The 16,855-nt window shown below is 47.3% G+C and overlaps 1 protein-coding gene across 1 annotated transcript in view; it reads right to left on the bottom strand.

Annotated features, from left to right (window-relative positions):
- Positions 1 to 6,169, bottom strand: part of LOC119378809 (homeobox protein MSX-2-like) — a 75,277-nt gene extending 69,108 nt beyond the window's left edge. Inside the window, exon 1 of the mRNA XM_037647837.2 lies at positions 5,646 to 6,169. Within this exon, the coding sequence (XP_037503765.2) occupies positions 5,646 to 5,967 (322 nt within the window). The 5' untranslated portion in view covers positions 5,968 to 6,169. The remainder of the gene's footprint in view (positions 1 to 5,645) is intronic.
- Positions 6,170 to 16,855: the final 10,686 nt, after the last annotated feature.

Raw genomic sequence — 16,855 nt, 5'->3', positions numbered from 1 at the left:
TTATGCGAAAAGTTCACAACTACAAACACGTGTACTTGGCGGTTGTTACGTACTTTTTCTTATCTTTACATATATATGCATATTTATATGCCCATTATTAATTGTAGAAGTACGCTCATCACTAGGTTGTGCACGCACGTGCAGTGGGTGGGTCGGGTGTCAGTGATGCTCCCAGAATATATATGAGTACCAGCGCATTCAGCATGTGTGGATCACAGGTCACTCTCTTGTATGCAGATATAACCATCATATGTCATGTATTATATGCATAGGCGTGCGTAAGTAGGGGAAGGGGGGAGGGGGAGCGCCTCCCCCCCTCCCCTAGTCATCTAAAGGAGGGCGCCAATTCTGCCCCATACCTTTACTCAGTCGGACATTTCACGTCATTTTTTAAATGCGCAGGGCATGTTTTTTGACGATGATGGCGACCAAGGACACCTGACGTTTCATTTGAACAAGGAGGTTTACAAATGATTTTTAAAACCTTCTTGCATTCAAAGAATTGATTTACTTCCCATATTTACCCACGGAAAGCCGGGGACCAATGGCAGGCCGTTGCAAGAAGCACGTCATGGCCTCATTTTTCATTTTTGCATCCATTGCGAAGCTTGTTTTCTTTCGGACTCGACCAACAGGGGTAGGGGGGGGTGCGGTAAAACTTGCCCCTCTCCCCCCACTCCCTAACGGGGAACCCTGCTCACACCTATGTTTATATGTATCTGCGCATTGTGATATGTGCTCACGTGTTTTCTCATGTAAACCTGTGCAGCAGGTATACGTATCTTCAGGTACTTTCGTGCATTTCCACTCATGCGTGAGTTTCTTGTGCATTTCCAACTGTGTATGTGAGTTTCTTAATGTTGCTTTACTCACTTCGGTGCCTTCTTATACTCGGGTGGGGACATGAGCAAATGTTTGTGATATTGCACGTCCTCCTGTGCTTTCCAGTATTATGAATCTTTATTGCGCTTTTAGTTCATGCTATCATGCGAAGACGAGTAGCCGTCGCCAATGAAAGCGACTGCTCTTCTATCAAACAGTTCAATAAAAAAAACTCACTTAGCCAGTCGGGGCCCGTATTCGCAAGAAAATGCTCTTACGCTAATGGGAGTGTACTGCCAGTTAGAGCAATGTCAGCCAATAATACTGTAGGGATATTATTAGTGAAGGTGATCGGACCGTGGCAAACAACTCTTAGGAACTAAGGGTTTTGTAAATTAGGTCCCCGATGTGGGTGCGTATCAGTTGGCTACATAGGTGCCTACATGAATTAGAAAGCGCTGGTAGTTTCTTTGTCAGCGATATCGGCGGTGCTTTTTAGTTTTCTCACTGCACGAAATATGTCGTAATGTGTAAACATGCTTTGAACAAACGGCAACTGACAGTTAAATGACGAAATACGCATCACAAACAAAACTGCACAAACTATATAAGCAACTGACAGTCCGCAACCATTTCCATGAGCGACTTTGTGATACGGAAAAAAAAAAACTTGGAGGACGCTTGAGCTTCGCCTTCAAGAGTATATAGATATGCGATAGCGTAATCGAGTCCCGTGCGCATCGCCTTCTCAATTCCTAGCCTGGCTTCGGTTCTCAGTGCACGCCTCAACCGTGCCGTAAGGAAACGAGCGACTGTGCGCGTAAAATTGGCCGTTTCAAACTATCCTAGAATGTCTACTGCAAGTGCAGTTGTTAAGTCCCCACTACGCCATAGTTCTTCTTTTTGCGAATCAGCGAAACCCACCACGCGTCCGTAAGGCAACACGCGAGCCTACGAAGCTGCTCACTTTATTGATGTTTTTGCAGCTGATGATGATTAAGTTTGTCTGAGCGCTTTATAATGGGTGGGCCCTTAAAACACCCACTCGTTGCGCAATTCACGTGATTTGACGCCTGGCGTGATTCTACGCTTCTGGCACGCAATAGTATATACGTTAAGGAGACTCTATATCCACTACATGGCATTCATACAGTGTTTTTTTTTTTTTTTCGGAACAGTTTCAAGCAATATCGTGGCTCCGTGGTAGAACGCCAGCTTGCCATGCAGACGTCCTGGGTTCGGTTCTCACTCGAACCCAACGTTTTTATAGTATATTTTATTTGCATCTTTCTCGATTTTTCAGTCACGGACAAGATGATTTTTCGCTCACAACCATCGACGCCGACACCGACGCCGACACCGGAATTTCTGCGAAACGAGCTCTTTAACGATATCGCGTTAATAACTTTCCCTGATAAGCAGCATTTTTCATCAAGTCAGGTTGGCCTTATAAGAAGACCACTTTGACGCCCTCATCGGCGACATTGTCTCGGATGTCCGCGCGCACACGCACATTTAGCCTCTTGCTTTAACGGTCGCGCTCATGAAAACAAAGGTAAAGCTGCAGGATTCGTTATCTTATACCCTCTCCCATAAAATGCAACTTCTCAACCCAGGTGCCGGAAGCAGCAGGCAGCCATTCAACACACCACGAATTTTATCAAAGTGCAAAGCTGGGCAACTTGTACACACTCCTGTTTATTTTCACCTAAAACACGAAATTCAAGGGATGCACGTTTTTTTAAACGTGCTGTTAAACCGCCTCCGATGAGTTCATGCTCTTGAAATGGTACCCAAAGTCACCGAAATCAAGCAAAGGTCAATGCATGAATCCAGCTGTCCAACTACGTGTGTTCAGCAGTTTCTTAGCGTCATAAAAAGTATTAACCGTACATTAGAAAAGATAACAAGATAGTTGGTGTTTATAAAATCAATAAAATGTTGCGAATGCTCATGCAAATTTAGACGCTATGCGCATGCGATATATACATCATCTCAACTAAGCCCGTAGCAAGCCCCTCCCCCCCTTTCCCCGAAATTTTGATGGTGGGGGCTGTTTTACCGAAAATAAATAATGAGAATAGGTGTTTTTCTCAAATAGTCAAGGGCTTTAACAGTCCCCCCCCCCCCCAAACAACAACAACAAAAATAAAGTTTCTGGCTACGGGCCTAATTCCAACCCTTATACATTGCACACTATTTTCAACGGTCATAACGATCGGCCGCTCTCGGTGCAGCTGAAGCACCGTCCCCATCGCTCGTCGGCTCACAACGCAGTTGAGCACTTTCGTGCTTTTTGAGGACTACGGGCCTGTGTGCACGCCTTTGACATTCGTATAGTGCCACCGCAACATACGCGTCAGCGCATTTATTGATCATTTCCTTCTTTCCTTTCCCTCCTCCCTCTCTCATCTTTCCACTCCCCTTTCCGATTCCCCCAGACTAGGGTAGCCAACCGCGCATGTGTCTGGTTAACCTCCCGGCCTTCTCTCTTGTTTCCTTCCCTCCTTCCTTCAACGGTCATAAATTTGTAAATTTTTTTTTCGGTAAAGAATTCTAAAGTATGTACGAACTCCGAAACTTTCAGAGTACAGATATGGCGGCTTTTTCAGCATCAGCTACCCTTATGTGGAGAATATTTTTAACTGTCAATTTTGCTTCTGTATTACTGCAGTGAAGAATGTGTGTGTCTCCGTTGTAGTGGTGTCGTAAACGCCTACAGCACGCGATTTAACATTTGTCCAGAGCCGCGTATTCTGAGGAGGTAAATATGTCAGTGTTCTCCCAAAGAAAAAATCAAGCTTTTTCCATGTTCTTCTTTTCGTCAAAAAATAAACGCGCCTAAATGCTGATTGATATTGCTTGCCATTAGGTGTAAAAGTTAGACGACGAAACTTGCGATATTAAAATTTCTAGACTTTACGATCATGTTGTGTTAATTGGTCCTTAGGCTCTTTATACTGAATCACCTTTTGCAGTGGCGGCCTTCACTGGCTAGCAAGACTCAACAAGGGTTTCTCAACGTGCGCCGGTTCCCTCTTCAAATGGTAATTGAACTCACGTCTTTGTAGACAGTGTCCTGATGGCTAACGCATGCCCTCTGCAGCAGACTGTATACATGCATCGGCCAGCTCTCTATCATCTGCCGGTTAAAGTTCTGGTATTACTGTTCGATGACACTATAGCGTACGCGGCACCCAATTTGCATCACCGACATATATATACTTAAAACAATGGCATATACGTAAAATAATCAATATACATGTGTAATCTCTGAGTGGAATTGGCTATATATATGCAACACATTTCACTGCCGGCTTGTTGCAGAATTAGATATAAGGTTTCGCGACGACAAATTGTCTTTATTTTTCATTTGTTTGCTTGTTTGTTTTTAAATTTACGTGCTTCTTGCGTATTCCTTATGATAGCAGCTGTTCGGAAATTGGCCTTTATCGTTGATAAGAGGTTTGATTATTGGATTGACGTTTTTTGTCACTATCTTCGTAGTATAGCGTTGTCCTTCGGTTCCATGGCTCCGTAAATAAGGGACACCGCGCCAACGGCATTCTTATTCTATTGAACTATAGCAGCGACTGGCGAATTCGTGATCACTGCATTATGAGGTAGTGAAGGTCGATTCACTCCAGCGTCACAGCTTTGCGGAAGAACTACGTTTCGCTGCATTGCTCCGTACATAGTTCAAAGTGATAGCTTGGCTGGTGATGGAAGCCGAGCAGCTATCGCGTTTAGAAAAGTGTTTTTGGCACACGAAAGTGGCTTATAGCGTAAAACGAAGAATATAGGTATGTCTTTTAAAGGTCTACATTTTGCAAATAACTCGTTGGAATACGCGAACGACAGGGGCGTAGCCAAGGGGGGGGGGGGGGTTGGGGGATTCAAACCCCCCCCCCCCCCGAAATTTTTCAGTTTTGCTTGCGTACATAGGCATGCACACATACAAACGCACGCACGCAGATACATAAAGTATGGTTGAACCCCCCCCCCCCGAAAAAAATTTCTGGCTACGCCCCTGGCGAACGATGATTAGTTCGCTAATTCCTTGGCGCTAAATAGATATTTGTAGCATGAGCAGTCTCACTAGGCACGTACAGACATCCATCAAAATGAAGCAAAACTCTTTGTTGGAAGAATGGCTGTTTATCATAGTTTACGTAGCTTAGATTAACGTTTTCAATTACCAAGCATAGTGGACCAATGATTGAGGTTCTGTTGCTGAGGTCAAACCTCAATCAGCGGTTATTTCAACTGAACGGTGCATGGAAAGCAAACGCGCTGACTGCGCCCCATGCATTTGAAAGCACCACATATACATAGTGTTGTATTGCTTTGAGTTCAGCAGGCTGCCAAACATGCCGCACACGCGTTGTGAGTGCATTGTATGTATATGTTAACATGATAGGGCACTAAGAAAACAACATGTTCATCGCAAACAAAACACGGCAGTGGTGCGTTTGTTTGTGATACGTGCTGTCAGTACGAGCAAATTTTAATGGTCGCGTGTTTTCTAAATTACAATCATGAAATTTCAGTTAGGCCATTGCACATGTCATAGCCAAATTATATTCTTTACGATAACTGACGAGAAAGTTGTTCTTCAGCCGTTTAAGGCCCCGTTCTGTTGGTGCGCATGCTAAATTAGCACAGCTGAATCTGTAGGATAGACGTCAAGAGCCGCTCAGTGGATTGTTTCGGTTCCATCGTGCCCATGGAGCAGAGCGGATACCGACTGCGCCATCGCAAGGCGACACTCGTCACATCGTTAACTGGGATTTGCGATGAACTTAAGTGGGGCGGCGACTCACTGGGCAGTGTGTGGTGTGGCGCCAGGCCGAACCAGGAGGGCCCGCAGGGCTGCGTGCCGCCGGGTGCGTGCAGGGCCCAGCCGAAGTGACCGCCGGTCGCCGGCGCGTGTAGGAAGGAGAAGCCCGGGTCGCGCGGCGGCCCAGCCGCGTGCAGGATGCTGGCGGCGAAGGCCGGCGCCGTAAACCTGAGCTGTCCGCTAGGCCGGGTGTCGGCCAGCAGCGAGGCGACCGAGAAGGGCGACGGCTTGGTCGGCGTGGCCGCCCGGGTCTCGGGCGACGCGGGTTCGGGGGGCCCTCCTGGCGCGGGACCCGGCGAAGACATGTCACCGGCGGCGGTGTCTTTGGCGTCGCTCCTCCATGCCGGCCACTGCTCGGTCTGCTACACAACTTCTTGGCGCGAGCCGGCCGCTGCCCGACTGGCGACTCCCCCCGCCTCGGGGCCGTCTCCCCAGCGGGGCGCCCCGCCGCGCTCATTGGCTCGGCGCGCCCCTGCTCGCGAGGGGGACCGCCGAAAGCGTGCCGGCCCGCTTCCACGCCTTCGTCGCGTTCTCCCGCGCCGCCCGCCGCAGCGTCTTACCACGGCTGTCACGCGCCTCCTTGGCCGTGGACACGACGTGCTGATGGTCGACGCCGTCCTCGCTTGCCTTCACTGCGAGCTGCACGTGCTGCGCTGCGCTGACAGAAGCGCGTCACACGGCCTCCTCAAAGAACACGTTTCAGTGAAATATTTGCGTGCAACGTCGCAGATGCGAGAGGAGAACATTGTTAGTCGGAACAAGAGACGTAACCCATGAATACCAATTATTGGTATTGGAAGGGCTCAATAGCACCCTTATGTTTCCTGTATAAGGGCTCTCTGTGGCATTGTCCGCCTTCTCGAACCGATGTGACTAAAAATGCAAATGCGTGTATGATACCCACGGAAATAGTTAAGTGCTCCTGTGTCAAATTTGACATACTGTCAAATTAAGCAGATGCTTTCATATCACGACGGCTCTCACTTTACCTCACGTCGACATGTCCAGTTAGAGATGTTTACGATGAGCAAACTAAGACGGCTTGAGCAGAATTCACTCTTATTCAGTAATATGTAACGTAATTCATTCACCCGACTCTTCTGAAAGCGCTATTGTATTTTTAAGTGCTTCGGTACAGAAAACTTCGATGTGCGAACACATTTTCCTTTCTCTCAACCTCTCTGCCCTCCATCTCCTGTCTTCTCTTTTTTCCCCCTCTCTTTCTCTATCCCCCTAATTCATTCATAACTGATCATGGCTGATATACATGAATCACGTTTGCTATATATCTGTGACCCAACAGTCTTCAGGGTAACGGGGGCCACCGTTATGTCCTATTCAATTATGATATAGAATATAACTCTTTGTTGGGCTGAAAAGGGCACGCATGGCCCGCGGCAGACGCCATGTGTGACTCCTTAATCTACGGGGAAAGAAATAAATCACTGGAGCCTTCTGACTTGAAAGATGAAAGTCGCGTTGCCAGCGACGACCACAAGACAATCCGTGACTTGGCGTTTGATATAACCATCGACAATCGGCATACGTCACTCTTGATGAACTCGGCGTATACCGAGTTCTGACGACCAAGAAAACTTGCCCCCGCGAAGGGAGTGCCGATTCGGGCTGCTTCTTCAAGAGAATTTACTTAGTGCCATGTATACATATATAATTGCTTCATAACAAGGCCGGGCTTATGGCAGCGATTCAGTGAGGACAACGCAACGTATGGATCATCACTTACTATATATACTACTTGTGCGGTTTGCCATGTCGACTATTCAATCTGCCCGCACCGAAGTCGAAGCTAGAAGACTGTAACTGCGCTCATTTTAATTTATTAACTAGATGGGCCACCGAGTTGATAACTTTCACAGATATAATTAGGTTGGCATGGCACACACGTTCCTGATTACACACCCTGCCAAGAAATATATGGTTTCATTCAGTGACTGGCCCCAATTGCATCACGTTTCGAGTTCTTAAGTCAACCATGCAGTACTGGTGCGAGCAGGTTAAGCAACACGCTAATTTCTCTCTATAGTACAAGCTAAACGAACTTAGACAAGAGTAAAAATGGTCTGTCAGCTAAGCATTCATTAATAGTCTCATTGCATAGTTGTTAGATTCAACAAGAACGCGAGTGGTGATATGGTGGTCGTCTGCATTGTTTTTTGCTACTGGCATCAGACCTTAAAATCCGTACGAGAGGCACCAGTAAAAGTGAAGCGTCTTTCAACATTAAGTGGCAGAAAAGTCATATCGAAAGCAAGAACATCGGCATTTTTGTCTCTTTCTCTTGCTTTTTTTTACACCTGCAATTTAATATACATAGCTTTGCCACTCAGGAATTTGACATAGTTCTAGATCAGAACGTAATAATTTGTTTATTGGATGGCTGGACAGATGCACATTTCTACATACGACTGAATCTTTCTGCATAATTACCGTCGCACTTTCTTAAGCGTTGTGCTCCAGCAAAACCTCGCTTTATGAATAATTGAATCGAAACAGCAGGCGTAAAATATATTCAGTTTCTCCTGAAGGCAGTGCATACCTGTGCCATCAGGCTGTGATGAAGCGAAAATATGTTAGTATAATCAGAAAGCGCAAACACATTCATGCTCCGATGTGAGAGTCTATGCTTAACGTGCGCCCACCAGTTCACTATAATACTTATACGTCTATATAGAGGGCTCCAGTGTACTCACATGTTCAACTTCAGCATTTATTATACCGTGCAAACAAGATTCACTTAAGTTATATCGCGCGACATCGTCTACAACAGGTGAACTATTCGCTCCCCTATGTGTGATAAAATTTATCAATTCTGCAAGAGTGCTCAAACATGGCCACTTTTCAGCCATTCGCAGGTGGCATTAACATCACTCTGCAGCACCCGCATAAATGCGGGGTCTGCGGAGTGATGCAGAGAATTTTACATCCGGTAAGAAACTCCTCGCATTGGATGACATTCGCATAAGTTTTTTTTTCGGAAGCAGTTACAGGCAATGGCGTGGCTCTGTGGTAGGACACCTGCTGGCCACAAAGAAGGCCTGGGTTCGATTCCGGCTCGAGAAAAAGTTTTTTTTTATTATTTATCTATTCATTTGCATCTATCTCGAATTTTCGCTCACGGACAACGATTTTTCACTCACAACCAACGACGCCGACACTGGCACCGAAATTTCTGCGAAACGAGCTCTCTAACGCTATCGCGTCTGTACTGTCTAGAAAACAAACACCCTGTATACTGTTCACGCGCTTTGCTGTTCAGGCGTATACGCATATCACACCACAAGACGGGCTCCTCACCAGGCTTCATTGAAAATTTTCCTTATACACGGCAAGTCCCGGCGGGAGCGCTGTACCAAAATATTTTTTTTTCAATTCAGTTTATTTTAGGAAGCGTTAGCTGAAACCAATAATAATAATAATAATAATAATAATAATAATAATAATAATAATAATAATAATAATAATAATAATAATAATAATAATAATAATAATAATAATATATGGGGTTTTACGTCACAAAACCACGATATGATTATGAAGGACGCCGTAGTGGAGGGCTCCGGAAATGTCGACCGTCTGGTGTTCTTTAACGTGCACTGACATCGCACAGTACACGGGCCTCTTGCCGCGGTTAGCAGAAACTGAACTGCATGAGGAACTATTTTCGATGTGTCTAATGGACATGTCCTTTCGGCGGAGCGCATTCAGTTGCTCGAGAAAGCGGCGAGCCGTGACGTCATCGCGCTCTTGACCATGCACGTCGACGCACTGAACCCGCACAGCACGCCCCCAGCGTAAGAAGAAAGAAAGTGGACGAAATGTACAGTAAGAGAACACTTAAACAAACTTGACAAGTCTGTCCTTGCATATGAGCTTGTTCCAGACGCTTGACAACGATGCTGGGAATGCGCACCGACCTTCACGGGTGCGTGAGACGGGCGGCAGCATAAAGCCTAATTCGAGAGAGGGCGAGGGAAAATCAGAGTTCTTGCGAAATTCGCGCTGCCCAAAGCGGATTTTGGAGGCTGTGTTCGTTGCGTTGAAGTGCATTCCGTCCCTCTCATGCATTTGTATAGAGAGCTGTGAAAGCTCCGCGCACGTCAAAATGACGTCGCGGAAGAAGAACCGGAAACAGAGGGCACGCTGCTCGCCGAGCTCCAGCTAATCAGCGGCGGCCGAAGTGGACAGTCCATTAGATGGACTCATCCAGAATAGCTCCCCTGTACTGTTACAATTGCGCCAGGAGAGGACACTGTGAACAGATACGCTCTCCTGAGCCCTCTGCTTCGGCCTGCGTCCGCAAGCGGTGTTCATTCGCTGCGTATATCGCCCATGTGCCGAGCCGGGTAACGTTACCACGTAAGGTGTACGCGAGATGATACCCGCCTGTTGATATATACGTTTTCCTCTTATTATTTGTCTTTGCGTCACGTTTCCAGTTGGGGCATTGCGCGTACCGCACTGGATGATTAATCGAGGGCACTCGCCATGGTCGGTGACGCTGCGAAAGTGCGCTTTGCGTATGTGCGTGTGACCTTGACACGCTCAAAACGCGGCACCCTCGCGAGGAAGGGCGTGCAGCCCTCTGTTAGAAATTTCGGCCGCCGTGATCGATCGTAAGCGTAATGGACTGGCGCTGAGCAGTGCTCCCGCAAGGGCTGCTATAGCGACGTATTCTGCTCCTCCTCGAGGACCACATCGCTTATGGAACAGCCGCACACGTTTGCACTAATATTATCGTCCTCCGACTCATTTCATCCTTTTCATCCTTTTTCCTATGTAGGGTAACAAACCGGACGCACGTCTGGTTCACTTCTCGCATCCGCCCTTTTTGTGTTCTGCGTGTCCTTTCTCGTGTCTGTCTATTAAGAGCTTCTAATCTAAACATTGCAAGCGATATTTAGCATCTTATTTGCCTTTTGCTTTTCTCCTCATCTTCTTCTTCCTTCTCGACTGTGTTCGCACTATACGCAAACGTTTTCATACTTTGCCGGCGCAATCGCCGTCGTGTGATATTCATGCCTCGCTTATCCATTTACAATGCTCAAACAACGGCCAGATTCTTCGCGAGTGATGTAATAATAATAATGATAATATCGGGATTTTTACGTGCCAAAACCACGATATGATCATGAGGCACGCCGTAGTAGAGGGCTCCGTAAATTTAGACCATCCGGTGTTCTTTAACGTGCACTGACATCGCACAGTACACATGCCTCTAGCATTTCGCCTCCATTGGAATGCGACCACCGCGGCCGGGATCGAACCCGCGTCCTTCGGGTGAGCAGCCGAGCACCGTAACCACCGTGGCGGATCACCGAAGCTTTAAGGTTAGAACAATGTGGTGGTTGGTTTGTGGTGTTTAGCGGCCCAAATCGACTCAGGCTATAAGAGACGCCGTAGTGGAGGGCATCGCACAGTATATGCATGGACCTCTAGTATTTAGCCGCCAACGAAATGCGACTGCCGCGGCCAGGGTCGAACCCGAGTCTTGTTAGAGCAATGGGAATCACGTTCACGATATTGTTAAGATTGGCTGTACAGGTTGCGGGAATGTAGTTAATGAGCAATTTGCAGAAGTTTCCGCGTAATTACCAATATTGCATCATTAAGCTTCTTACTTATAGATCTTATATGACTAAAAACGATTTAACAGTCCGAACCCGTCTTCGACATTATCTAGCCGAGCGAATAAATTTTCACTTCATCGCCCCCCACCTCCCCCCACCCCAAATCACCTAAGAAGGGCGCCAATTCAGCCCCATCTATATTCAGTCGAACCTGTCCCGTCATTGATTAATGTGCAGGGCTATGGCTCTGCAAATTTTCGACATAAATGCCCTAGAAAGTTACTTGCTTTGTGCGTTGATCTGCGTCTCTCTTTGTGAACGTACCTTCTCGATGAAGAACAAGTTGTGAGACATTTTGGCCATAGGAACAGCGAGCCTCTTCTATGATTCTTTTTGCACCGTCTTTAAAGCATACGAAGGTCGCGGGATTGAATCCCACCTGCGGCAGCCACATTTTCGATGGAGGCGAAAATGCTAGAGGCCAGTGTACTAGATGCACGTTGAAGAGCCCAAGGTCGTCGAAATTTCCAGAGCCCTCCATTTCGGCGTCCCTCATAATCGTACCGCGGTTATGGGACGTACTATCGGCGTCAAATGAAACCCGAAAAACGGCAAGCATTTGCAGTGGTATAGTACGCACCCTCCAGTTATAACAATGGACAGGCGCGCGCATCCGGTTTGGCAGCACTGCACATGTGCGCGCCTGTCGGATAACTGGACTGCGCGCACTGTACCACTGCGAAAGCTTGCCGCTGTTCGGTTTTCATTTGACGCCGATAACCCTACAATTATATCATACCTTTCAGTATAATAGTCTCACGGAGAATAGCAATGTCATTGTGTGCCTCCGCTCCTTTGTGCTACATCTAAAGTGCCTCAAAGCCGCACAGGTCGTCCCTCAAGCTGAGCTCCCAACTGTTTATGTTGGGCATGCAAGTTAAAGCACCCTGATTATGCTTAACGGGAGTTTTCGTTGTGCAATATGGCTTTTGTTGGCACTTAACAGCCTTTAACTTTCACAGTGATGCATTCCTTCTCTCGTTCGTCCTCTGAGCGTAGTTTGGCGCGCAAGCGGAGCTCCTCCGCAGTCGAAGCGGCACTCATGTAATGTGAGCGCCCGCAGCATCGAGCGGCCGCTGCTGCGGCTTTGTCAAGCGGCTGATCGCAAGACAAAGTTGCTGCACTATATGGCAACTGACTGCACAGGTGTTGTTGTGCTTTGTGATCACGTCACGTACAATTCTTTTGAACACCTTATATCCGAGTTTCAGCACAGAACAAACGGCGCGGCCGCTAGGCTGACTTGGTCATATTTGACGCATTATAACTTGTTAGCAACCAAAATAATGCAACGTTTTTTTTTTTTTATGCAGAATGGCAGATGCCGTCCTTGACTTCAATCAGCTGGATCTAAAAAAAAATTAAAAATGTCCTTTTTGATCACTTACGGTTTCAGCCCAATTATCGAGTAAAACGGAGCGCCATAAAACCACGTAAATTATTTAAAAAAAGAGCGCAAGTATCAAAGTTACTATGTACCAATTTCTATTATCCTCGATTTAGCTTGTTGGCAGCAATAAATTACTGAAATACAGGTATTTTGTACGATTTGCCATGTTTGTGATTTTCTGCTTCGAAAGTGCTTTGAGAAGCAAGGAAAATAATAGACTCATAAGATTGTATTTCACTTGTTCTGTGAGGGAAATAAATATTGTAACCAAGGAGCGCGCCGTTTTTTTCCCTAGCTGCGCTCAAAATTCAGAAATCGCGAAATAGGCGGGAAAGTGTTTTTTTTTTCTTTTTTTGCGGCCAAAATTTAATTTTTTTTTTTTCAGGCGAACAAATCTTTTTTTCGCAAAACTAAGCTTGAAACCATTGTTCTGGGTCTAATGCCTAGGCCTTAAAGGGCCCCTCACCAGGTTTGACAATTTTGAGCTGATGGGCGCAATCCATGCACTAGGCGTTCACGATTACGTCTGCCAAAATTTGCAACGCTACGCGCCGCGCAAATGGGTCAAATTTCAAGCTGAACGCTGCTTGCCCTTCTTCTCGCGTCCACGCGCCCAGAGAATGAGGGGATAACGTACATGAGAGAATGGCCCTACGTAGATAGTAGTGCTGTGACGTCGCTCCTCTACGTAGACGAGTGTGCTCTGACGTCGCCAACAGTAGCACGTGACACTGCGATAATTATTTGACACGACGCGTAGTTTTTGTAATTTGTTGCTTGAATGGATGAATAAAACTTGAGAGCAATAATAAAACACACAACGGAATGTGTGCGTTTTCTTTTTTTAATTTTTACTGCGAATCGCAGCGAGATTCGAGACTAATCTACCTCCGTTTCGCACGCGTTCGTGTTCTCGCGCTTTGCGCATCGTGCAGACGCCACCCTTTACAACGAAACTAATTTTCTACCGCGTTCCAGCGCTCATTAGGCTCATTTATCCTCCCGCGTCTAACTAGATGTTCATGCGGCACACCGCTAGTCTCGCGTCCGTACAAATGTCGCAGCTTTCGTGCTCAGTAATAGCAGAGTCATTCAATGCTTCTTATGGTCACGAAACTGCCGCGTCAGTTTCATATGGAGCCAGCGGCCGCCGCCAGAAGCGCAGCTGTGCTTGAGAGGCGATGCGAACGCTGCTATCGCTGGGGTTGTGTGTGGGAAGCCTCGGTGTTTAAGCTTTCTAAACTTCCGCAATGGTCGCTTTGCTTTCACGCTTTTACTTCTAGCACTCAGCATGCATAAATACATTTCTGAACGCGTTTTCTGTTTTTAAATGAGCACCCGGGAGGAAAAAAAAAACCAGCTCAATTAAAACATGCAGCTCGCGGTGGTATCAGCAGAAAAAAATACAAAAATTCGGGGATTAACGACAGAATACCAAGATATATATTACGAACGGCCGCAGCAGGGGACTTCTGTATGACTTTTGGCACCTGCAGGCACAGCTGTTTCACCATGCTCGTAATTCGCTCGCTGTACGCCGCCGGCCGCAAGTTGATTCGTCTCGCCTTCACGCTAGATGTTTGACAACAGTTGTGGCATGTAGAGAAAGACACAGTTTGACCTGTACTTTATTCCAGAAGACATTATTCTCTGTGAAGCATATTCTACGCAACGCTTCTTTCACCTGCACCGGCAACGCACTCACACCGGCCGCCGGCCGGCTTGGTGCCGACGACGTAGCGAAGCCTACTTCGTATCGGCTTCGTAGTTGTGGCAGGTAATTCTGCGGGAATACAACCGCTGACGAACAGCTTACTTTTGTTAAAGCTGGCAGTGTTCTTCGTAGTTCTTCCTCATTCGGCACATTGAAGCGAGTTATCCGTGGCGTCCGGGCTCGAAGGCTTGCACTTGTTTGGGTCCGGAAGCTCGATAGGGAAGAAACGTGGGTGAGCGCGCTCGCTCGCTCGCTGCGTGCGCCGGCGAGGAGTTGCACTTGACTCTCATAACAGCTTCTATTCGTTGTAATAGTGCTTCGCTTTCATTCTGGCGTACAACCGATATGACTTGTTTTCGTCTAGCCGACAGGGCCGAGCAGTGCAGCACTTAGCAGGTGATCGGCGCGCAGTTACACTCCCCGTTGGTCCCTTTCTTGCCAGGCGTTTCCGCAGGACACGTACTACGGTGCGGTCTAAACAGGGCGTCGGTGACGCTCGTAGCTCTTCTCAGGGTGACTCAACGTGGTCGTTTGCATGTGGTCGCACTGTAGATGAGCGAGATCGAGGTTTGCGCTTTGTGAGATACGAAGGAAGTCCTCAAAAATCCTTGGAACGGTGTCAGCCTTCAGCGTTTGGTTTGTCGCGTTTCTGCGACACGGAGTCGCCGTTGATGTTAAATCATACGCAGTGATAATGTCCGAGGCGTCGAAATGGTTCGCACAAACACGTGTATACTTCGACTCAAAGTTAATTATCACCGCTTTCTTGCAGCGGTATGGCCCGCTTCCATTTCTCGCGCTGCTGCTTGTCTAACGGCAAACAAAACAACGACACCTTTTTGCTTCCCTGCCAGAACGGCACCCCGGCACGCAACATCTGTTAGGCATCCTAGTCCTGCGACAGCGTTTCCTCAAACTTGAACATATGATATCCAGCAGCTTGTCTCGCACTGCGCGAGTATTTCAATACGCGGACGGCGCAGACGATCGCCTCTGTGGCGCAGCGGCGGCGCGTTGCGGCATTTTCGAGCAGCGTATGAAGCTCGCCCATAGCGTGACGGTGCAGTTTCGTGACCATAAAGAGAATTGAATGACTCTGGTAATAGGTTGAAAGCCAAGTGATCGGCGAGGGCGCATTTGGCATAACTTGCAGAGATGAAGCGCAAAGAACGCCGCCACAACACCGCTCGCGTCTCGGGGGCTCGGGCTGGTTCGGGCGCGTCAATGCGCTCGTGACATTTGTGCGCATGACGTGTTCATGCGTATGCGTTATGTGATCCTTCCGCTCGCGTGCCGAAGAGGGCAGGGAAGGGATTTGGCTTGCGAAGGCTACGCGGGGCGAGCGGCGAGGGTTTGCAGCTCGCCTCCTCGCATCATGGTTTCGCGCCGCTACAAATTATTGTTTTTCTCAGCTTCTAACCGACCGATTAGAAAAATTCTTGTGGCATAATGCTCTTTATTGGGCTCGCAACAACTTGCAATGTGTAACTAAAATTCGTTAGGTCACCTGGTGAGGGGCCCTTTAAGTAAATTTAATCAAAATCTGGAATGGTGACCGGTGCCTCGTGTTCGATGTTATCTGGATAGACCCAGCTGTCTTCTTTGCCAGTGCACATTTTAAGCTCGAAGCGTTTTTTTTTTTTTTTTCAGCGTTGTTGACTTTGACTGAAATAGTTTTTATAGTTTGCACAGCGATGGGGTAATGACAATGACCGTAATATTTGATACCCGCCATGGTAGCGTAGCAGCTAACGTGTTGCGTTGCTAAGCTATAGGGCGCGGGTTCGATTCCCGGCCAAGGCTGCCGCATTTCGACGACGGCGAAATACATGCAAGGACATCCGTGCAGCTGGTCAAAATTAATCCAATGTACTCCATTACGGCGTGCCTCATAGTCATACCGTAGTTTGGGCACGTAAAACACCAGAAATTATTATTATTAAAATTTGCAATAGCCATCAGCATTATCCCCAAGTTCGTGGAGATATTCAGCTATATTATGTGCCGGTTATACCGCAGAATTCTTGGGAAACATTAGCGAAAATATCTGTCTCACTACTCCGGACTTTCGCGTACACCGATGTTTCGGCGGTGGCCATGTTTTTCATCTATATATGTGAAAAAGAAACAGTCAGCGCAGTAGCTGAATCGCGTTACCCTGCGCACCTTTAAAAACCAGCTCTATGCAGGAAAACAGCCTTGCGCTGTGTCGTTGCCGTGAATGAGAATCGAATTTCCGATGGTACGCATCGGGCAAACGATCGAATCCGAGGCAAGTAGTTTACTAGCGCAGATTTAAGCGAGAATTGAAGGGCTGTTATACCAATTTCCCAGTCACTGATTTCAAACACAAAGACCGGAGCACTGCCTGCGTACCAGTGGAGCGTATAAGCTTACGAGCAATACGGGCAGCCCAACACCGAAGAAAGGATACATAAAAA

This window comes from Rhipicephalus sanguineus, chromosome 1, assembly GCF_013339695.2.
Source record: "Rhipicephalus sanguineus isolate Rsan-2018 chromosome 1, BIME_Rsan_1.4, whole genome shotgun sequence".
In the NCBI taxonomy this organism is placed as follows: Eukaryota; Metazoa; Arthropoda; class Arachnida; order Ixodida; family Ixodidae; genus Rhipicephalus; species Rhipicephalus sanguineus.
This window is presented reverse-complemented; position numbering and strand designations above follow the sequence as displayed.